The 23,298-nt window shown below is 40.4% G+C and overlaps 1 protein-coding gene across 1 annotated transcript in view; it reads right to left on the bottom strand.

Annotated features, from left to right (window-relative positions):
- Window positions 1-16,086: 16,086 nt before the first annotated feature.
- The window catches only part of tada2a (transcriptional adaptor 2A), a 34,616-nt gene continuing 27,404 nt past the window's right edge, over window positions 16,087-23,298 (bottom strand). The window contains exons 10-15 of the mRNA XM_039757270.1: window positions 22,799-22,909; window positions 22,607-22,678; window positions 22,285-22,417; window positions 20,567-20,610; window positions 20,398-20,477; window positions 16,087-16,810 (exon numbers count right to left, since the gene is read on the bottom strand). Of these exons, the coding sequence (XP_039613204.1) occupies window positions 16,625-16,810; window positions 20,398-20,477; window positions 20,567-20,610; window positions 22,285-22,417; window positions 22,607-22,678; window positions 22,799-22,909 (626 nt within the window). The 3' untranslated portion in view covers window positions 16,087-16,624. The remainder of the gene's footprint in view (window positions 16,811-20,397; window positions 20,478-20,566; window positions 20,611-22,284; window positions 22,418-22,606; window positions 22,679-22,798; window positions 22,910-23,298) is intronic.

Here is a 23,298-nt window from a genome sequence, read left to right on the forward strand (position 1 = left end):
CCAGGGAAATAGACTGTAGTACTGAGAACAAGGCAGGAAGCAGCCCTGGAACCAAAACCTAATGATTAAATGGGAATGACCTGGTGGTGGTCGAGGGGTTTTCTTCTGCTCCGTTACTCAGAGTGCCTCACATACTTGACTTGATGCCCTTTCAGTTGTTTGACACCAGCACTACAGAGAGGCTGGTTAAATTAGTGCCATTTGTCTCTAGCATGATACACTCTGTATGGTTTCATCTCTTGTAATAAAACGCACACAAGAAGACAGATGACAGATGGAGTATTTTATTTTCTCCTTCAAAATCATTCTCATCAGCTCAATGAACTCATCTACTACACAACTGTTGGCCCACGCCTGCTGCTCTGATTAGAATCTCATGCAGTCTGCAAAAGATTAAAATAGGAAACTTGCTAAATCTTAGCTCCCTCCTGGGGAATTGATCCACTCTGCATGTGGCCTCAGATCTGTGAAGCAGTCTCATGGTAGACACTGACAAAACTCATCATGCATGTGTGCCCGGTTTTAACAGCAGAAGGTTGAGCCCCTGGTTTAAAAGCCTATTAAAGCAATTTTGTGGTGAGAAGCGGAGTTAAAAACAAGTTACTTAAGCACAAAATCCAATTACTAATCCAAATTCATGAGAGAGCAGTTTTTAATGATGAGCGCCCCACTAGCAAAAGGTTAGCAGGGCAAGATTGCCATCACTTTAGCACAGGAAAAGATGACATTCCAATATAAACTTCAAGGCATGAAAGTGAGCCAAAGTGGCAGCAGGTAAAATGTTGTATATGCCAATGTGCATGCAAAGGGGCTGCAAGGGGGCATTATAGCTTTTATGTGTGTTGTGCCCCACAAAGGCACTAAGTAGAGCCATTGAATGTTTCTCACAGTGTGCTGGAAGGGAGACTGCCCAATAGTTGGCAGGGATGTCTGCCTCTTTATCCAAAGGGAGAAGTGAAGCTAAGGAAGGAATATCAGAGATAGGAATATTTCCTAACTGCAGGAAGGCATATGGCCCCATAAGGGACCATATATCTGTTATATATATTTGTCTTTTGGTTCGTCCTGCTTCCTCTTCAAAACTGGTCCCCCCCTCACACACAGCCCACATGGCATTTCTCGATTCTTATTCCTCCTCTTCCAAACCCTTCCCCACGCTGCCTGCAGCCTCCCATACACCTCCACGCCGCTTTTCTCGATTCCTATTCCTCCTTCGGACTACTGCATTCCCCACTCCTCTCTCATGACCCCATTGGTGTCACGTCACCGCCCTATATCTAGCCTGAGCGCGTGACCTTTCACTTCGGCCATGTGTGTGCCTGGGAGTCTTTTCCGTAGCCTGCTACAGGAAGGTAATCTCTCGACCATTGGCATAGGTTTCGCTCCTTGCTATTTTCGTTATACTGCGACAGTGTTTTTTTCTAAGCTTTTGTTATACAGTGAACGACAGTATCTTCTCTTTCGACGGGTTTTTGTACAACGTCATCTCTATTCCGGTATACGGCAACTGCCTGTTCCTATCAGTGGGTTATTTCGTGACACAAATGGTTGACGAAGGCAATGCCCTCTCACTACGACATAGGGCAGTAGATTTCGTTGCATCACATTGGGACAGATTTGGAGACGTTCTTCCTGTTGTTCTTTCCAACGCAAGTCGAGTTATCACAACAAGTCAGGAGTACTATCAATACATGGCAACATCTGGAGTTTATGGTGGTGAAGCTGAAATTCAAGCTCTTTTCAAGATTCTCCATGCTATCATTGTCACTACTTCAAGCACGACCCCAACATCCCGCCTTGCATTACGTTTGCAAAGATTTGCATTAATCTACAACAACCAGTCTTCAGCCACGGTCAGTTGTACGTGGCTTTTCTAGGGTTAGATCTTTCGACTCATTATCTGTCGTCTCCAGCAAAACAACTATTCCCAACTGTGTTTTTCAAGAAGTATTTCTTTCTTCTTGATTTCTGAATTCCTTTATCACTGTTTTTCGTTCCTATTCTTACACCATCGGCTAGTATATGATATTACTGGCAGGTGGGCAATTGCCATGGAGAGTATATTAGAAGTTACTGAAGGAAGTTCTAGACTACTCTAATTGGAGGAGAGGCAGGACCATCCTGACCCGGAAGTGACCGATACCTGCCTGACACCTTTAACATAACTAAGTACAGAGTTGGAAGGTAAGCTGGGGTGAAAGCTTAGCTAGCAGGGGAACACCAACCAGGGTGGAGAGAAAAGGAGTTAGACTGGAGTTAACAGGAGTGTTTCATGTGGGAAAGCTACCCCATCAGGCAGACAGAAGGCTGGCCAGGCTGAAAGGGGTGTAGGGTTTTGTCAGTCTTTATGTATATTTTGTACATTGTACTCACTCTTTGGTCACCAACCCCTGATGTGTTTCATTTTTATAATAAACTCAATCTTCAGTATGATTGCCTTGTTTGCATTTTCTGGGGATCACAATTAGAGTGTTCCCTGTGGAGACATCATGATGACATACTCTTTCTTCTTCTTGATAAGTGCTTTCCACCACGGTCTCCAAGCCGCCAAAGCATAAGAAGATCTATTGGGAAGAATGGCAGAGAAGTCCCAAATCTGGGTGTGAAGGTTGTCGCATCAAACCCAAGAAGACTCCAGGCTGTAATCGCTGCCAAAGGGGCTTCAAACAAAATACTGAGTTAAGGGTCTGAATACTTTTGTTAATGAGGTTTTTCAGTTTCTATTTTTAATACATTCACAAAAATTCCAATAACCTGTTTTTGCTTTGTCATTCTGGGGTATTGAGTGTTGCTTGATGTGCTGGAAAAATGAGCTTAGAGGATTTTAGCAACATAGCATAATGTGAAAAAGTGAAGGGGTCTGAATACATTCTGAATACGTTCTGAAGTGAAGCAATTTTATGGGTTGTTTAAAAATACCTTGCCTGTTTTTGCTTCGTAAAATGGTGGGGAAGGGGGCTTGTGTTCAAATGTGAGAACAAAATCCTTAAAAATACTGACGTTACCCTTTAAATAAATGAAGATTCCACAGCCTTGACTTCACTTTTACTCTGCTTATCCTGGCAAGGATCACAGTGGACACATGCCAAGTTGTGCAGACCAGGCCAACCTGTCCTTAGATGCTCCCTGTTGAGAAGTACCACCAGCTTGTCCCGAGTCTCCTCTCAGCGTGTTGCGTTTTGTGCACCTCTCACAGGCGTCACATGCAGACTACATGCCCAAGTAACCTTGCTTGACTCCTCTTGATCTTCTTCTCCAAGCTCTATATCCCATGACTGAGAGGGCACCAACCCTTTAGGAGGAGCCTTGTTTTTTGGCTGCTTGGATTCACAATCTCATCCCATCACTATCCATGGTCCATAGGTGAAGATGTGGATGTAGACTGACCAGAAAAATGAAAGCATCCTCTGAGGACTAGGCGTGGTGCTTGTTGGGTAATGCCTGGTGACCTGGTGGCCCACATAGCTTGTGGAAGCTGTATGTTGTTGTCATTTGGCCACAGCAGCTGCAGTGTCAGGGTCAAAAGACAAGCAACAGTAGAGATTCCATATTGTAATATAAAATAAAAAATGTGAAAAGTTCCAAGTGGGCAAATACTTACTGAAGCCCTGTTCACCAGTTGGCCATCTTATTGACCGGACTTACATTTTCTGTCAGAACGTTCTAAATTCATTGAGTACTGGACTAAATGAGGTGTTCATTGTAATTATTGCATGTGAAGTACTTGGATATGGATCTCTATTCAGAATAACTCCTTCCTTCTCACCCAACAGATGCTGATTTTGATTAAAATTGTTTGACTGGTAGGCTATGAGTAAGCTGAAATCACAGTCTCCTTTGTGAAATCATTCCAGTACTTGTTAAATCTTTTGTTGTGGATTGTTATCCTGCTAAAATCTCATTCAGAGATGCATACACTGCTGCCAAGAAGAAACATATGCAACATGCCAAATGTAAAAAGGCGCTATATAGCGCCCGACCCGGCACAGACTGACGCAGAGGCACGTGTTAAAATAAGCACACTTCTATTTCTCTCTTCAGCCGTGGGGCACGCCTTCCCCATGTCCCACAGGTCCAACACAGTCCCAAAAGCACTTTAGTACCACCAAAACACTCTTTCTCCTGTTCCACCACTCCTCCTCAAGGACTGAAGAATCGTCCAGCCAGGCTGCGGAGTCCATGCAGCTCCTCCTAGCGGCCATCCGAGCCCCCTATCAGGCTGTGGAGGACTCCATCTCCCATGGAGCCCTGCGGGTGGTTGGGGAATCGCCGTCGGCCAGGGAGGCTACCACCAAGCATCCCGGGAGAGGTACTGGACTGCCCATGGTGGCTCCCCCAGAACATAAACAGCAGGGGCGTCCCTGCCAGGCATGGGACCCGGCTGTCCTTCACACAAGCAACAGTTTTCAGAAATTATATAGCAGTCAAACATTGGTTCACCAAAGGTGGTGGGTATGAGAAGACACTTTGACATCATCTTCAGATGGAACTGTTCCTCTATACATGTGTAAAAGCCCCTTCAGAACTGGTTCCCTGATCCCAACATATCTATTGCCTACTAGCATGGTCAATGCTAACATAAATCTTCGGTCTCTGAACTGTACGCCTTTACAATCCACTGGTGTCCTCCTATATATTTTGACCACTCAGTAAATGATAGCATGATATGTGCAAATAGTGCTGGTCAATTAGCTGGGATGTGCACAGCGACTTAAAAATAAGGGGCCACCCAAACATTCTAATTTCAGGGAGAAGCAATTATGTTGTTAGTGACTCTTTACAATGGTTTCTGTAGTGTCTCATTTTTACTGGCAAGTTAGATATTTTATATTGCAATTAGTCCCCAAGTTATTTATACTATAGGGTCTTTAAACATGGTGAAGTGTAGACTCTGTTTAATTGTGAGTGGTGCATTGCTAGGGCTTCAGCCTCCATGGTCTGAATAATACGTCCAGTTGCTGTCTGTGTAGGTCATTCACCGCACTCTCAAAGACATGCATGTTAGGCTAATTGGCAATGCCAAATTGGCCCTGTGTGAGGATGAGTGGACCTGCAATGGTCCTGTGCCTACTGTTGCTGAGATAGGCTCTGGTGGTCCCGAATTGGATTTAATGAGTCTACAGCCACACTACCATATTTTCATTTAAAAAGTGTTTGTTTTTTTTTTGTAAATAAAAATGACCTCTGCCCACACTAGCATTTTACATTTTTACAATGTTTATAAACCTATCTCCGTCCACAGGAAAACGAATAAAAAGGTGTATGATGCAGATGTTCTCCTACACTGGGCATCTGTGCTTTTGCAGAAAAATCAGCCACGGGATTCACTGGACAACTTTAGCAACGGTTACATTATTTGCATTTTGCACATTTATGCAGCATTCAAATTGTAGAAATGCAGATGCATAAATGCAAGCAGCATAACAAGCAATATGGAGAGCAACTCCTCTATGTACTGTATGTTACGTTGGAATATCCCCAAAGAAAGGGCGACCAATCAGGGAATGAAACGTTGCAATGAGCAGGATCCAATCTGAGAAGAACTACATCACTGGCACAAACAAATCAGAGCGAGATTAGAGTCTGCATTTTCAAAAGTCAGTTTTTACCAGTCCACACTGCAATGCCAAGTCGGCGTTTTTAGAAACAGAGTGTTTTCTCCATTTTCAGGGGTTAATGATGCCAGGGTAGTGCAGATGAAAGGCAAAATAGAGACTAACATCTGCATTTTTAAATGAAAATGTAATAGTGTGGGTTTAAGAATGTTACCTTTACATAGAAAAAAATATATATATGTCACCCTGTACTTTATATAAAGTTCACTTTGGTAAGGTCGATGGAACGCAACAATTGAGTCTTCATTTAATTATTTCATATCACCACTCTCCCTTCTTATGACATATAGTGACATTAATTTGTCATTTTCTTGTTATGACAAAAACCGGGAGTGATCTCCCCTAGACTTTCTCGTATACTTACAGTACATATGGGATGGATATTTGAGGAGTAAACTGCAAGACAATGATTATATTTTTATATTATGTACATTAAAGAACCATCAACAACAAATAAATAATAAATTGAACAATTATAAAAGTAAAGTTGAGTAAATCGGACTTTGCAGCTGCATGAATTAAAAAAAAAAAAAAAACTAGTATGCGTTCAGGTAAAGCACCACTGCCGGTTAGCAGAAATAGCCCAAAAGTTGATGGAAATCTACGTTTTGTACCTAATACTTTTTTGCAAAATTGGGCTGACTAAGTAAATGTGTACTCAAGTTATCGTGTTTATATACACACATAGACAGACACACAGACGTAGTTCGAAAAATGGTATTTTCAGACTCAGAGAGGTCTAAAATGTCGAGATTCATCAAAATCTCGGAATGGAATGTTTTAGGGGATTACAGTACTTTCTCTATACTTCATTGTTACGGCCTCCTAAAAGGCCTAGGGGTTTATAAATAGGCCGTACACAAGGGAGAGACAGAGAGGAAGACAAAAAAAGCCAGCTAACTAAAAATTTTAAATTTATTGTCAAAAAGGAAAACCTCACAAAATATGGAGAAAGTTACACATAAAACAGAAACAAGGCAGGAGGACAACACTAACTTAGCTATCTAGCTAAACAAAATTTACACATCTGGATACACAATATCCAAATTTAGCACATAGACGGCTAGCTTACAACAATTCTATTTCTTTAACAAGCAATAAGAAACAAAAAACCCAAAGCAAGACCATCCAACCCTAACTTTCCATACCTTGCTCTGTAAAACCAAAACCCAAATCAATCAATCCATCAATCCATCAATCCACTCTCTCTCTACCCATAAAACCCAGACAGGTTTCTTTTTATTACCGTTACCCCCTACCCACAACCCAGGTGATTTAATAACATTGGGCAACTCAATAGGTGGGTAATTAGGACAGGACTCAATTTAGTCATCTGCACCAAAGTAAAGAAAACAAGCGGAGTTTAACAAAAAACATCTAGAATAGGTCGTAACATTTGTATACGAGAAAGTAGTAAAAACAAGAGAACATAACATTCGCACATCCACTTAGTCCAGTTTAGGAATGTAGGGGGCTTCACCTACACCATTGTATCCATCCACTCACTCACTTGCACATATCCTCTCATATTTTGAGTTGCCCATTAACCTAACCAGCATGTCCTTAGGGGTGCGAGAAGAGAACATGCAAATTCTGAATAGACAGCAGCAGGATGCAGGCTTCATGGAGCAGAAATGTTAACCACTGTGCAGCCACATAAATAAAGGATAACAGCACTGGATTTATTTGGTTGTAACATCCTTTGAGGTTATTGTACGATATTGTCTTCATCCTATTCCAGTAGCCATGGACTATTAAAAGAACACTTGCTTCTCAAGCCATATCCTTCGTCTGCTGGTTTCATTTGTGGCTGCCAATTTGACCTGTGAATTTCCTAGAGCCTGTTACCTGGAAACTCCTCCTCTCCACCTATAGCTGCGCGCAACGGGAGCCGAAAGCCACTCTGCATTGGAGTAACGGATGAGTCATCATCTGCTGAGCGCGCGGCACATTAAGAGGAGGGCAGCTCCAGGCTGCGGGTGGGGGCAGCGACAGCACACTTGTGTGAGTGCCTACAATTACGAGTGAGTGTGTGTGCGTGTCAAGTGTTATCACATTCTTGACAGATAGCGTTGCAGCTGCAGCAGGCTGACAGGTGCCAATTCAGGACAGCACTCATTCACTCTGTTCCAATTTCACTTTGTGTCAGCGATTTACTGGAAGAATTAACAAATGTGAGAGAAGAAAAGGGAGAAAGAGAGGGCGAGACTGGGGAATAATGGAAGTCGTCAAGGTGATCCAAATTTCTGAAAAATGATTTGCAGAAAAACCACTAGAGCTGACCAGTCTAATGCCAATCTAATATAAACTGATATAATAGTCCTGTACATCCAAATCCTGGCAACATTCGCAAATGTGTTAGGTTTTACAGCAGCATTTGTTTAACCTGGGAAACTCAAACTAAAGACATTTTTGATAATTTATGAGCAATCAGGCCATGCATTAACAGAACCCCTTAATCTTAATTTTATATCGGTGTTCCTTAAGACCCAACCACAGCAGCATCAGCTAAGAGAGAGGAACCACCCTGGAGCGTGGCTTACACTTAATCACACACCCAAGCATAAGGACTCCCATTTTCTAATTTAGAGTTTACTTTGTACATGGAAATAAGATGTACGGGGCAATACTCTAAACTATGACAATACTGCCCTACACCTAACCTTTTTAAAATATTGGTAAAGGATTTAACGATTTCTCCAAATTTCCCTAAATAAATGATGATGTAATCTGTAAGATCTAATTAAAATGGCACTAATGCCTTTTTTGTATACTTTTACTAAGAGCTTTGGAGGCCTGGGTGGCTTGCAGCTAAAATAAATAATCTTAAGAGTCTACTAATATATTTATTTCAATGCTCTAACGCAGGGGTCGCCAAGTCCGGTTTTGGAGGACCACCTTGGCTGCAGGTTTTCATTCTAACCCTTTTTAATTGAGTGATCCGTTTGTGCTGCTAATTAACTTCTTGTGAATTCATTTTAATTGAATTGCTTTTTAAAGATTCATTCCTCTGAATTTCTTCATTTCTTTCTTTAAATGACACCCAAACAGAAATGAAATGTGAAATGAGGGAACCGACAGAAGACCAGCTAAGTCAGGGCCTCGAACTCCAACCAATTTCACTCCAATCAGTTGCTTAATTAGGCGTCGATTCTTTTCATTAATTAAACCCGTTCTTTAATTCCATGGCTTGTTGCTGCTCTCGTTGTGCAATAGCATACATTTCTGAAATTGTTGCTTTTCTCTTTTCTAAGAGCTCTGTTAAAATGTTTCGGGGACCTGAGAAGATCAACATCCCTGAGACCTTCATCTTTCTTTATTTTCAGATATTGTATGATGGGCACCAGTTGTTTAGGCTCATTTTGTATCTCACTATTGTTTGGCTGCTAATTAAGGAAAAAAAAATTCAGGGGGCTGATGTGCAAATCAATTAAAATGAATCCAAAAGATGTTAATTAGCAACAACAACAGGCCACTCATTCAGACAAGGGTTAGAATGAAAACCTGCAGCCACAGTGGTCCTCCAGGACTGTAGTTGGGGACCCCTGCTCTAATGCAGTATTTTCAACCAGTGTGTCATGGCAGAGTGGTGCACTGTGAGAGCTACCCAGGTGTGCCGTGGAAATGACGGTGTAGTGAACCAGAGAGGGATGAGCTCTTCAGTTTGTCGAGATCTCTCTGAGGAGGACAAGACAACCTGGAGAAGCGGATGTAAAATCGGCATGTTACAGATACAGCACTTTTGGATGTGTCTCCTGGCTGTTAATAGTCCATTTGCCTAGGTGTTTGGTCGCCAGCAAGCTTCACAGGGCTGGTGGATAGTGGGCATATGAGTTGCCCTTGGCGGGCAAAGCCGTTTGAGGATGCCACCAAAGGGCTCACTAAGTGCTATGTCTGTGAATGCTAATCTCGGAGCTCCTTTTTTTACCGGCTTCTCCGATAGTCCCCCGTTTCGGGCAGTTGATTAAGCGTATGAGAGATATAATGTGTTTGTGTTTAGTAAGATAGTGGAGTGCCTTGGCATGATCTTGGTTACAAAATGTGTGCCACTGCAGAAAAAAGGCTGGGAAACACTGCTCTAATGGTTAATACAATTCACTCAATCCACAGAACAGTGCAGAGACTCAGTGGAAATGAACCACACTTTCACTACTTTCCTGAAATTTTATCACTTGTTGCTAGCAAAAAAAAATATGAAATCAAATCAATACCACTGAACAAAATAAAAAAAATGCTCAAAAATTGAAATTAAAAACTTTAACAGACGGGCCATCTCTCTGCCCTTGGAAGGTCAACCAGAAAGAGGAGAGGTTAGGAGTCTGCACTGATACAGCACATTGCGCACCCACCACATGACAAACCAACTCAGAAACCCCTTCTGGGCTGAGTGGGGGCTCGGAGGCTAGGGATTTGCACTGGCAGTAGGAAGGTTGGCGGTTCGAATCCCGTAAACGCCAAAAGTGGCTCTACTTCATTGGGCCCTTAACCTGTAATTGCTCCGTCCCGGTAATGACGTTAATCGGCATCCAGCCCTGCATGGAGGCTCTCCAACCTGCAGGGTAAACCTGGGGGTTGGTGGCAGAATTGGCACTCCGGCCTCCATCTGAACTAGTGTGGTGGCTGCACTCAGGCTGTCAACCAGGGTCATAAACTAATTTGTGACTTTTGACAGTTAACAAAAGGAAAGTCTGCCATGAATCTAGTGACACTTTCTCTACTTACCCATCCAAGACATGCTTCTTTTTTGAGGATATTAGATTGAGGAAAGCTATAAAGTAAAAATGGTTATCAAATATTACAAATATTTTTGTGAATAAAAAATTAAAAAAAATCAAGCCTGCAAAGCAATAATTGATTTTAAACAACTCCCTGATTACATCTTGCCTGAAGAATAGCCCATAAAAGCTGTCATTTTGCTTGACCTCTCACTACATCCATAATGGCTAACACAATACGACGCCCTAGTAATACAAACAACTCCCTTAGAGGGACGGGTTCTTTTTTTTCCCTAAACAAGCAGTTGATATTTATATAGTATCTAACAAAAGTGAGTACGCCCCTCACATTTTTGTAAATATTTTATTATATCTTTTCATGGGACAACACTGAAGATATGACACTTGTCAGAGTACAGCTTGTATAACAGTGAGTACACCCCTAAGTGAAAAATGTCCAAATTGTGCCCAATTACCCATTTTCCCTCCCTGGTGTCATGTGACTCATTAGTGTTACAAGGTCTCAGGTGTGATTGGAGAACAGGTGTGTCGAATTTGGGGTTATCGCTCTCACACTGGTCACTGGAAGTTTAACATGGCACATAACTCTCTGAGGACCTGAAAAAAAGAGTTGTTGCTCTACATAAAGATGGCCTAGGCTATAAGAAGATTGGCAACACCCTGAAACTGAGCTGCAGCATGGTGGCCAAGACCATACAGTGGTTTAACAGGACAGGTTCCACTCAGAACAGGCCTCGACATGGGCAACCAAAGAAGTTGAGTGCACGTGCTCAGCGTCATATCCTGAGGTTGTCTTTTGAAAATAGACGTATGAGTGCTGCCAGCATTGCTGCAGTGGTTGAAGGGGTGGGGGGGTCAGCCTGTCAGTGTTCAGACCATAAGCCACACACTGCATCAAACTGGACTGCATGGCTGTCGTCCCAGAAGGAAGCCTCTTCTAAAGATGATGCACAAGAAAGTCTGCAAACAGTTTGCTGAAGACAAGCAGACCATGGACATGGATTACTGGAACCATGTCATATGGTCTGATGAGACCAAGATAAACTTATTTGGTTCAGATGGTGTCATGTGTGTGTGTGTGGCAGCAACCAGGTGAGGAGTACAAAGACAAGGGTGTCTTGCCTACAGTCAAGCATGGTGGTGGGAGTGGAGTGTCATGGTTTGGGGCTGCATTAGTGCTGACGGCACGGGGGAGATACAGTTCACTGAGGGAACCATGAATGCCAACATGTACTGTGACATACTGAAGCAGGGCATGATCCTCTCCCTTTGGAAACTGGGCCGCAGGGCAGTATTCCAACATGATAACGACCCCAAACACACCTCCAAGACGACCACTGCCATTTAAATAAACTGAAGGTAAGGGTGCTGGACAGGCCAAGCATGTCTCCAGACCTAAACCCAATTGAGCATCTGTGGGGCATCCTCAAACAGAAGGTGGAGCAGCACAAGGTCTCTAACATCCACCAGCTCCGTGATGTCGTCATGGAGGGCTGGAAGAGAATTCCAGTGGCAACCTGTGAAGCTCAAGAGAGTTAAATCAGTGCTGGAAAATAATGGCGGCCACACAAAATATTGACACTTTGGGCAAAATTTGGACTAGGGTGTACTCACTTTTGTTGCCAGCGGTTTAGACATTAATGGCTGTGGGTTGAGTTATTTTGAGGGGACAGCAAATTTACACTGTTATACAAGCTGTACACGGACTACTTTACATTCTATCAAAGTGTCATATCTTCAGTGTGGTCTCATGAAAAGATATAAAAATATTTACAAAAATGTGAGGGGTGCACTCACTTTTGTGAGATACTGTAACTGGATTATGCCAATATGGAAGCTTGTATGCAACGAGAAACCCACAGTGACAGGTTACTAAAAGTAACGTAAAAGACCAACTCATAACATCACACGGCTGGGATCAGATAACTACAGCCATTAACCGCTACAACATACCACTGTGGCAAAGAGAACCCTAATTGATTATTATTTCAGCAGCCCTCTCAGTGATCTTACTCATATTCACTGAACATGGAACTGTTGGCCAACATCCCCCCCCCACTTCATTTACCCTACCCTAGACCCTCAGGCACCCAGGTCTGGCTCATTTACTCCTTACTTACTGCAATGTCACCCCAACCTTCTATGCATTTTTATTTCTTTAAAACAAGGCGTTATGCCAGCTTGGGTTGCCATTATATACCTATGCCATTGACAAAGGAAAAGTATGGAGTGTAGGAAAGTGACGAGACAACGGAATGAGAGAAATAAAGCTCCTGTTATTCAGCACATCCATGCAGTTGAAATAGAAGTGAAAAGTGCCCAGCGGGAGACAAAGGGAGAAATGTGAGCCACACCATGAAAGATCAAATAACCCGGCCTGCATTTTTAATAGTGTGTCAAGATTAGACTCATCTCCAGAACACTAAGAGGGAGGCCATGTCTCACTTTGCTAACACTCCCCAGTCCACACACGAATCTACTGTTTCTGGAACTTTTTTTCCCTAATTAATTGGTTTCCAAGAAAAGACTAAATTGGGCAGCCTCAGCATGCAACAACTTGGGAAAGACTGGTTGGAATGCACCATTCCTGTATTTTAGCTCCGACGCTAATCAGAAATGCTGTTCTGATGGAATTCTTTCTAACTGCTGTACCAGCTGGCCCATTTCAGCTTCTTGGTGCTAAATATCAACTTTCGACAGCTGCAATGAATAGGCCGAAGGGTGAAAGAGCACACCCAAAAATGTTTCAAATATCTGTCAGCAGCCTGGCAACATTCACAGTGCAGTGTTTCATTTAATTTCTAGGTCTGGGTGGAGTTGGCGTGTGTTACAAATGGGAAATAAATGTCAAAATGTATTACCGTATATGCTGTATCTTTTTGCAGTAGACAGTCTTACAAACACAACCTCCTCCAAAAGCCAGAACAAACAAAATAGTGCTTGTACTGGTTTTATTGTGATACTGGTTTAGTGTTTCTGCTTATTACCTTCCCTTTGTCTTCTTAGGAATGGTCTTTAAAAAACTTGAGACCTAACAGTGTGGTCTTAGAAATATGTTCAAAACTGTGCCTCCCCGTCAACCAAAAAAATGGTCTCCCATTCTACCCCACTTCCAGAAAACTGATAGTATGGTTCATGGTTAGGTAACCACCTATCAAATAATGGCAGAGAGACCTCAATTCCACATTTATCTAACACAGTAAGATATCACCACTGACGATTGAGTGATTCTAAAGAGAATTAAACAACAAAATCCAGATGTTGGCATTAAAATTATTTGAGAAACTGCTCATATTGCAAGAAGGTTGTCACTGCTCACTACACATCTTAACTTCACAGATCACCACTGTGATATGAAGAGCATCTGCAGGACCATCCATCCATTTTCTGGACCAGCACAGTCCAGTACAAGTTTTCAGAGAGCAGGAGCCAATAAACTCTTTATTTTTGTCGTGTGAAGGAAATCTACACCCTAGGTATATGATAAACTCCACGGAGAAGGCAGAAATCAAAACCGAAAATCCAAATGGTATTCAAACTCTGTGAGACAACATTGCTACCCACTGTATCAATATGTGAAATCCTTCTCTAGTGTTTATTTTAAAAATACTTCAAAACAGAAGAATTAAATGTTGAAAATTTTAGCAAGTCCCCACAACCTCTCTCACCAGGCATAAAGATATAACTAAAAACAGAAGAATATCCCGAATCCTAGACATCAGTGTGTATATACAGTACCTAAATAGTAACCTGGGGTTTTCCAAATTCTCATAGATTCTCAACTAGGAACCAAGCAGAGAATTAGCTTTCAATCACAGTGCTAATCGTTAGATCAAAAGCGCTCTTCCAAATCAGGAGACGTGGGTGTCCCTCGTTCTCACTGAAACATCTGCTTCTCACGTCAGCAGTGCCTAATTAAGCCCCCTGGCCACCCCCCTTCATCTTTGTGTCTCTCAGCACAGAAGCAAATTAGAGTAGGACTGTCATTACCTGCATCAGCTAAATGACAAATGCATGTGAGTGATGCTGGGGATAGCAGAAAAAACAGTTAATCTTAGACACAGCGCATTTATTTATAGAAAAGGGCAAACACTTCGGAATATCGATTCTCATTTAAAGCATTCTGCAAATAGTCATGGGAACCAGTGCATAATGCTATACGCAGAAGCGGAGGAAACCTGCCTCCAAGGCATGACATGGAAAGAAAAGAAAAAAAAAAAAGTCTTTTCATTACAAGCAAGGAAAAGGCGGCGCTGGTCAAGAATATTTAATGTCAATTCAATTAAACAGTTAATAGTTAAATTCAGTTAATAAACAATGTTAATTCAGATTATTAACTTACTAAATGATTCATGTTGTGCCGATTTCAAACCTGACAACTACTGCTTACTGTTTCTACGGACATCTTTCAGCCATTGTTGTATGGCACATGTCTCAGGCCACATTCAGCTATGCCACAGCTCATTACAGATTTCTTATGCCCCTCAGCATCAGCCATACAAAGCGCACCCTTGTTTGGATTTGAACCCCTCCGAACTACTCATGGGTCTCAATCCAAACTAAGCTGCTTACATATTCCTGCTTCATTATGACTTCATTTTCTTAATTATGTACATACTGAAAAAGGACAGCAGTAACTTGGCCGAAGACACGTAGAAGAGCTACTTTAATAATTGTGATCAATAAAAATGGCTCTACGTAAAGTCTTTTAACAGTACAAGTAGTTTTACTTAGTCATCTTTTCACCTGATGTCATAAGATAAAAACACATTTTCTAATTTAAACTCTTTTTTTGATGATTTGTATAAAGCAACCTCTTACAAGATTATTCCTGCCTATTATACAGCAGCCAAAGTCAAAAACAGTTGAGTGAATTGAATGTTTAAGTAAATTGAGAGAATTAAACACTAAATGCGTCACACCTTTGTAGGCACAACTTATGTTTCGGATGTTCCTGCAGTGAACCAAAGCCACATTCCAGGTTGGTTCATGTCTAATATAGGATGTTGAAAAGGGTGGATTCAGCCCCTAAAACACTGTCATGTTTGAAAACACATAGAAATGAATAATAAATAAGTATTATGTGCATACAGGGGGTGCTCGGGTTACAACATCTCGACATACGTTTCGAGTTTACAAAGCTCACTCCCATAAAAACTTTAAAAAATTGAGATGCGAGAAGGAATAAAGGTAAGGATTGTTTTACAGTCATTTTTTCTGTTACTACAGTACAGTGTACAGTACAATATAGAGTACAGTATATTTATGTCCTTTTCCTTTTTCTGAGGCTTAGATTTTGTGTTTTTATGTTCTAGATTATGATTTTGCAACTGTGTTAGGATAGGTAAGTGACTTAGGGTAGGGTGTGTTTCGATTTACACCAAAATTCGGGTTACATCACTGTTGTAGGAACGGAACTATGTTGTAACCCGAGGACCCTCTGTACTTCCAACATTTTTACGCCCAATGTAAATTAGTAAAACAATAAAACAACAGTGCTCGGCTTATTTGTATAACAGGTTGATGCGGGTACTATAGATATCCAGAATACTTGTTAAAGTATTCACATAAACGCCCAGTAACAACAGCAGCAATATGATGTCATGGATAACTGACAGCAGCTTGCTTTAATTAAACTGTTTAAATATCAAATAAGAAGGGTACAGCACGTCAAGGTATGCAGTTATCAAACGTTCCACTTTCCAATGTTTGGGTATATTTAATTTAATTTGTGGTATTCAATGCTATTAATCTTTCAGAACAGCACTTTTCCAATTCCCACCCCGAGACCCTTACTATATTCTAACCACAGGTCTACCCTTCCAAAATGGCAGAGAAACACTACGTGAGCGATAGCAGTCACATGTATTTATTTAGCCAAATTACAAAACTGTTAAATGTCATTTCAAAGTTAATCCTTAATTATTTAAACTAAAAGATATGCTCCTTTGTTGAACCAGCTGTAAACACAGCAAAGTCACTTCTATTTTGTGTGATTTGGTAAGCTTTGTGCAAATATAGCAAGACACAACTACAGTACTGAAACTCTGTGCACAATTTAGGAGTAATTAAAATATACAGGAAAGAACTCCAGGAAACAGAGGGACTAGAATGACAGAGAGGCAAACGCTTATCATATCAAGCCCTGCTGGAGTAGCAGCATCATTTTGCTAACTCTTTTAAGTTCCACTTTGGTTCCTTTCAGTAAAAAGATCCCATAGTATGTACACGGTTTGTCAGTTTATGATGAGTTTTATCTATCAAGTCAAATAGTTAGGCTTTGCTAATGTAGCCTTCTTTAAGTAGAAAGTCATAGATCTTTCTGGTCTTGTTCACATCAATCTTGATTAGGGATCGGGCCTGTGCAAGACGCAGACCACCTTGACGGCGACATTCATTGACCAAGGCGGCCTTGTATTCCAGATATGCGCCTGGGACCAAGCGGACCACTTGACAAAGCTGTAGAAGAGAAAGATATAAGTGGCTTAAGTAGATACAGTAAGTACAATTTTCAAAATCTTCAATAATAAATAAGACAGCATCAGTATTAATGATATTCAAATGCCCACTTTTGCCAACATTCTTATCCCGTTTATAAACCGCAGGAAGCCAACACCTATCTCTTTCGCATTCGCTGCAAGGTGGACAGAGCACTTCCCTATTGCAGGGTAGTCTCATGCACACATATCCAGTTTAGATTCTCCAATTTAACTGCCACTACACACCTTTGGGATTTGGAAGTTAAACTAGAATAAAACCCCAGGTAGACATGGGTAATAAAAACAAACTTGACAAAAGCCAGGCTCGCGCCAGGAATCGAATCTAAGACATCTGTAATGTGTGACAGTGGCAGCCTAACAATTTAAGTGTAAAATGTCTTTGTCTTATATATTTAATGGAAGTTGAAAATTCCAACATAATGTAAAGGAAACTTGCAATAAGACCATTACAATGTTGTGCTCACAATAAATTAAGACTTCATATGCGGCCTGCGCCACCACCACCTACTTAAATATCTTGATGCTCCAACATTGATGGACTAAAAGCCAGAAGTCTACGTGACCATCATCATCATCAAGTCCTTCCGTGAGAACCCTAAATCCAAAGAGGACTGTTTTATTCATGTGAGGTAGAATGCCCAGAGGGGACTGGACGGTCTCGTGGTCTGACATCCCTGCAGATTTTATTTTTTTCTCCAGCCATCTGGAGTTTTTTTTTGTTTTTTCTGTCCACCCTGGCTATTGGACCTTACCCTTATTCTATGTTAATTAATGTGGACTTATTTTATTTTCTTACTGTGTCTTTTATTCTTCTATTCTTCATTATGTAAAGCACTTTGAGCTACATTTTTTTGTATGAAAATGTGCTATATAAATAAATGTTGTTGTTGTTGTTATATACAGTATACATCATTTGTCAGGCAACACCATTTAACAAAACGTTTGGTCCTTACCACTGTTTAAAATTTAAAAAAAGAAAAACACATACATTGATGGTCTGTATTACTTCATTAATTTATTTAAAATATCTACCTTATTATTTAGATGGTTGAGATAAACTGCAGCACAGCATGGATTTGTTGGGTGAACAATTTTGTTTGCCAAGCGTGAAATGCTTTTAGTTTGTCGTGTTACTTGAAAGATGCCGCAGTCCTTGAAAGCACACTTCTCATAAAGCATCTTGTGACTGTTCAGGCTACCAACCTCTCTGTCCTCCTCCTGGATATACAGATGTACTAATCCTATCAGCCTTCAAAGCAGTTAAGGACTAAATATAGCATTAGGCTTCTCATGTTCTACTTTACAAATGTGTTCTTTATTACAGTTAAGTTTTTACTCTAATTCTTATCACTCATACATCCTTTATCCGTACCAAGTATATAAAATGGCAGTCTAAAAAAATCCTCCAATGATTAATATGGCTGTATTGAACAATGCAAAGTTCATTAGAGACAATTATGTTTTTTATTTAATTTTTGAATATGTAAACTGCAATACACATTCAAGTACAGTTCTTCCTTGTTACCCGATTCTAATCCTGTCCTAAAAATGGGTCAGATTACATTATTTTAAATGGGGAAAAAATACATTTCAAGACCATCTGAAATGGAGAACCAGTTTACCCAAATATCATTAAAATACTCTTAAACTTCTAAATAACTATTAACCCTTAAAATAGTTAATTCATCAAGTACCTAATTAAGACGTTATTAATGCAGCCAACAATGGGAATATTACTGCATATTAGGCTATGTCTGGGGTATTAAAGAGAAGATGGGTCTTTATCATTCTCATGCAGAAGAAATGTTTGCCTCCTAGGCTGACCAGTATGGTGGACTTGTCTTAATACCAAATGTGGTTATGAAACTTATGATTAAAAAGAAAAAACACTCTACAGTACACTACCATTTCAATCATTTAGATTTTTTTGTACACCTTTCTTGGAGCCATGTTTCAAGATTACTCTGCTGTTTAGTGATAAACTGTAATCACTGCACAAGTGCTTCGTAGTTAAGTGAAAAAGTGCAAGACTAGCGGCATGCAGCTCAGAGCATGCGGTCAGTAATGGCAGTATGCTTGTTTACATAAGTGCAGTTGTGCAGTGAGAATTTTAAAATGGTTTCAGAGGCACATTGGATAAAATGAGCCTTACAGTGAACAAACAGTTTGGATACTGAAATTGTGAAAAAAAGCAAAACGAGCTATTATATCAAAATATTAGATGAAAAAGGATGACTAATTTTTGAAATTTTGTATAAACATAACTGCTCCATATTGTCAAAATTCAGGATGTATGATGTAGTTGTTAAAGTGATATGAAACCATCTTATAATCATTTTAAATTCCATCACTCACTCGGTTTATAGCGTATATAAGCCAGATGGCCAAAAAAGGTAATCTAAGGACAGGGGTTAATATTTCATATAAAGTGAATTAATCAGTGGCGCAGTGTTAGCGCTCCTGCCTCGCAGTTAGGAGACCTGGGTTCGCTTCCCGGGACCTCCCTGCGTGGAGTTTGCATGTTCTCCCCGTGTCTGCGTGGGTTTCCTCCCACAGTCCAAAGACATGCAGGTTAGGTGCATTGGCGATTCTAAAGTGTCCCTAGTGTGTACTTGGTTGGGGTGTGTGTGTCCTGCGCTGGATTTGTTCCCTGATTGGCTCCAGCAGACCCCTGTGACCCTGTAGTTAGGATATAGCGGGTTGGATAATGGATGGATGAATTAATCAGTCGACCAAAGAGGTCATCTAGATCTCACATAACCCCCCCCCTCTCTCTCTTGAAATTATTTTAAAAGCAACATTGGGTGGCTAGTTATAATTCTTTGATAATTCAGCATCCACTATTTCTCTCATTATCCTTTGTAAAGATACCATTTTCTTCTACTTAAGACTTTTTTTTTTTTTTTTAAATCTACACTTTCTGAATGTTATAGCTCTATATTATAATGAAACAATCCTGGGATGAGACGTGACTTTTTCAGAGAGATACTTTCCCACGAGACAAGACTTTGTGCCAAGAGATTTAACCATGCCTGGGGCCAGAAATAAAAGATAAAGAGTAGATAACAAAATAGAACGTCATAAATAGGTTCAAAAACGTTGGCATGATGCACATGCAGCGCAGGTTAGAGATTATTAAAGTACTAAAATTCAAAAGTCTCAAAAAAATTATTTATCGCATTATCGCATTAGCACAAACAAATGGAAATTATTACTTGGTGAAATAATGAAACAGTGAAAAGAGATCGAATATATTGTTTGAATATAAACTTTAAGTCGGCGACTTTTAGATTGTCTAATTTGTGTTGCCATCAGGGAAAAGTAGGGTTACTTCCCAATGAAGAGGTGATGTACGAGAATTAAAAGATTTGTTGTTTAGTGAAAGTGAAATCCGCATACGCGAGCGGCAGAGACGTGAAGTGGCTGGCGCGTAGTGCATTGGTTGGCAAGCGAAACAAGCGGGAGGCGAAGCCCCCTAGTTAAAGTAATTTAAAAGTCCTTGTTTGCCAGTTTTCCAGTAAAACTGTCACAAAAGTGAACCATTACCTCTTTTTCCTTGTCATTGAGCTTATCAGTCCCAGGCAAACCAGTGAGGTTCAAGGGTGGAGCATGGCGTCTCCCTGTCGCTGAGGAACAACACAGAAAAAGACATTCAAGATAACATTTGTGATTTTTATAAAACTGGATAATATAAAAAAGGTATAAATATTAATACCTGAGCTGGAGATTACAGATGAGGCTGGGCTGAGACCTGAGTCACTACAGAAAAGAAAAAACGAAATCAACAGCAAAATTAAACCACCACCATCATGGTTTACGAAAACATTTAATCCACTATAAAGGTTTAATTTTGGAAACCATATTATGTTCTTGAACATTCCATCAAAATGCTGTCAAGATTAATGTCAGACATTTTTCTCGGGGTAACTCTGTACATTCTACCATATAAGCAGTTCAACAATATGTACTGTATATTCGAAATGGGCATAAAAGCATTAATCACTATAATATTCATAAAATGAACCTGTTTTGTCAAGGATGCCAGGGGCGACGACCCGGCCGGGACGCCTTGGAGGACCGGAATAGGGCGTGCGCCCACCTCGGACCATGTGGGGATCGCCACCCTGGTTGCTTTGGGGGCCACGGGTAGAGGGCTTGGAAGAAGTGCTGGGGGGAAGAGAAGCAGGGACACCCGGAGTGCTTCTGGGAGTACAACCAGCACTTCCGCCACACTGGGGCGTGTTGGCGGGTGATTGCCGGGAAGCACCTGGAGCACATCCGGGTGTGGATAAAAGGGGCCGCCTCCCTTCATTTGAGGCTGGAGTCGGGTGGAAGTAGGACGAAGCAGGAGAAGCGAGAGTGGAGGCGGCCCGAAGAAGGAGAAAAGGCAAAGTGTGCGAGAGACCTGGACTTTGGGGACGTGTGGGGTTTGTGGTGCACTTTAATAACTTGTCTAAATACTGTAAGTAAACGTGTGGTGGTGTAATTGCAACATGTCTGCCTGTCTGTGCCCGGGTCCCGTTCACAGTTTTTACTTTAATATACTGCACATGCTCAGTTTGAAAAGCAGACGCAAACTCCCACTTTCAGAACCTACTCAGGTTAAAAGGCTAATTTGTTTTTACTGCTAGTATAGAGAAGAGCTAACATTCATCTTATTTTGCCTGTTTAACACCAACATGGAAACCTGAGAGATATTAGAGAAGTTATGAGAGCTCCCTGCTAGTGTCATGTTACTCCATACAAAGACATTTTCAAGTCAATTTTAAATATACTTGAACAAGAACATTTATCTAGCTTGAAACAGTCACCTCAATTTCTGATTCAGATGATGGCTGAACATTATTTAAAGCAAACTTTATAAAACCTTTATGAACTTTATGAATTACATTAAAAAAGTGAAGGAACACATTTATGTGCACTGAAATTCAGTTATGGTCGCACTTGCTTCTCTCTTTTTGGCTTCTTTTTACTTGTTCTTGACTCCATTTTGCAGGACCCAAGCAGACTAAAGCACTGTAGTAAAAGTGCACCAATTTAGTAATCCAAATGAATTTCATAATTTTTCCAATTTATTAAAGTCATAAATAAATAAACATGTTTGAAATAATTATATGTAAAATTCAGTGGAAACAAAATACGCTAAACATCTATAAATATATAAATGATCCAACAGCCATTGTTTTCTTGTGATTAGCTCAGTATGAATGTAAACTGAACACTTAACTGAGATCTCTTCTTAAAATAAATAACTTTACTGCATTTTGTTAAAAAAGAACTCAATTGACACTTGAGAGCTGAAATGTACCTAAGCAAAGAAGTCAAAGAAAAATCTAGTGCCAAATATTAGGACTTTTTGGGAATCCATTTTAGGGTTCTGAACGTGGACACTGCATTTACTATCACACATATATTCAGTTCTGTGGCACTCACATAGCAGCCTGCTTGCACAGCCATCTTTGGCAGGCACCCCCATCCTGGATGTACTGCAGTACTTCTGACAACATACTACGCTTCCTTTTTTCTTCCTCCCGTGACCTTGACAACCGATCAAACACTTTTGCACCTATATTTCAAAAAGAAATACAAGGTTAAAAAAAAAAGCTACATTTTTAAATGATATTCGCATATGGCACAAATGCACCAGTGTGTAAAAGTGACATACTCAGTCTCTGTCTGAATAAAATTGGATCAGGATGAGTTCAAAAATGCTGAAAAAAGCTGCACTAAGATAAGGCAACAACTGTCTACTCACTACAGAATGTCTGGATTCCCATTCTTCGATATTCCTGAAGTTTCTTAATTTCTCGGCGAAGCTCAAATTCAACTAGAAAAAAAAAATAAAACATCAAAAATGTACAAGTTAGATGGGAATACAATAATGTACAGTAACTTTTTTAAGCATGTGTGGGTTTCTTAAAAGGTAACTCCACAAAAACACACTTACGTGCATGACTCTCAATGAATTTGCTGTGTTCGACTGGTCCAAGGATTCGTGCAAAATGCCTCATACTGTCATACATGTCCTGAACCTCTTTAGGATATCTTCTTTCCAAAACTGCCAGTTAGAAATATATATATATATATTTTTTTTTTCCCCAAAAATAAATAAATAAATAAATAAATGATGATGATGAAGAAGTATAAAAAAGGTGAGCAAGTCTGGACTATTAGAGAATGGCAAGAGATGCAGGAGTCTGCTATACAACGAAGATGCAAAGCTGTTAGTCAAGTGTAGATGAACAAAACAAACATGTTTCATAGCCCAAAAATCAAATACAACAACATTTATTTATATAGCACATTTTCATACAAATAATGTAGTTCAAAGTGCTTTACAAGATGAAGAAAAAGAAAAAAGACAAAATAAATAAGAAAATAGAATTAGGGAACACTAATTAACATAGAGTAAAAAGTGAGGTCTGATTGCCAGGGAGGACAGAAAAA

Source organism: Polypterus senegalus, chromosome 6 (genome assembly GCF_016835505.1).
Source record: "Polypterus senegalus isolate Bchr_013 chromosome 6, ASM1683550v1, whole genome shotgun sequence".
In the NCBI taxonomy this organism is placed as follows: Eukaryota; Metazoa; Chordata; class Cladistia; order Polypteriformes; family Polypteridae; genus Polypterus; species Polypterus senegalus.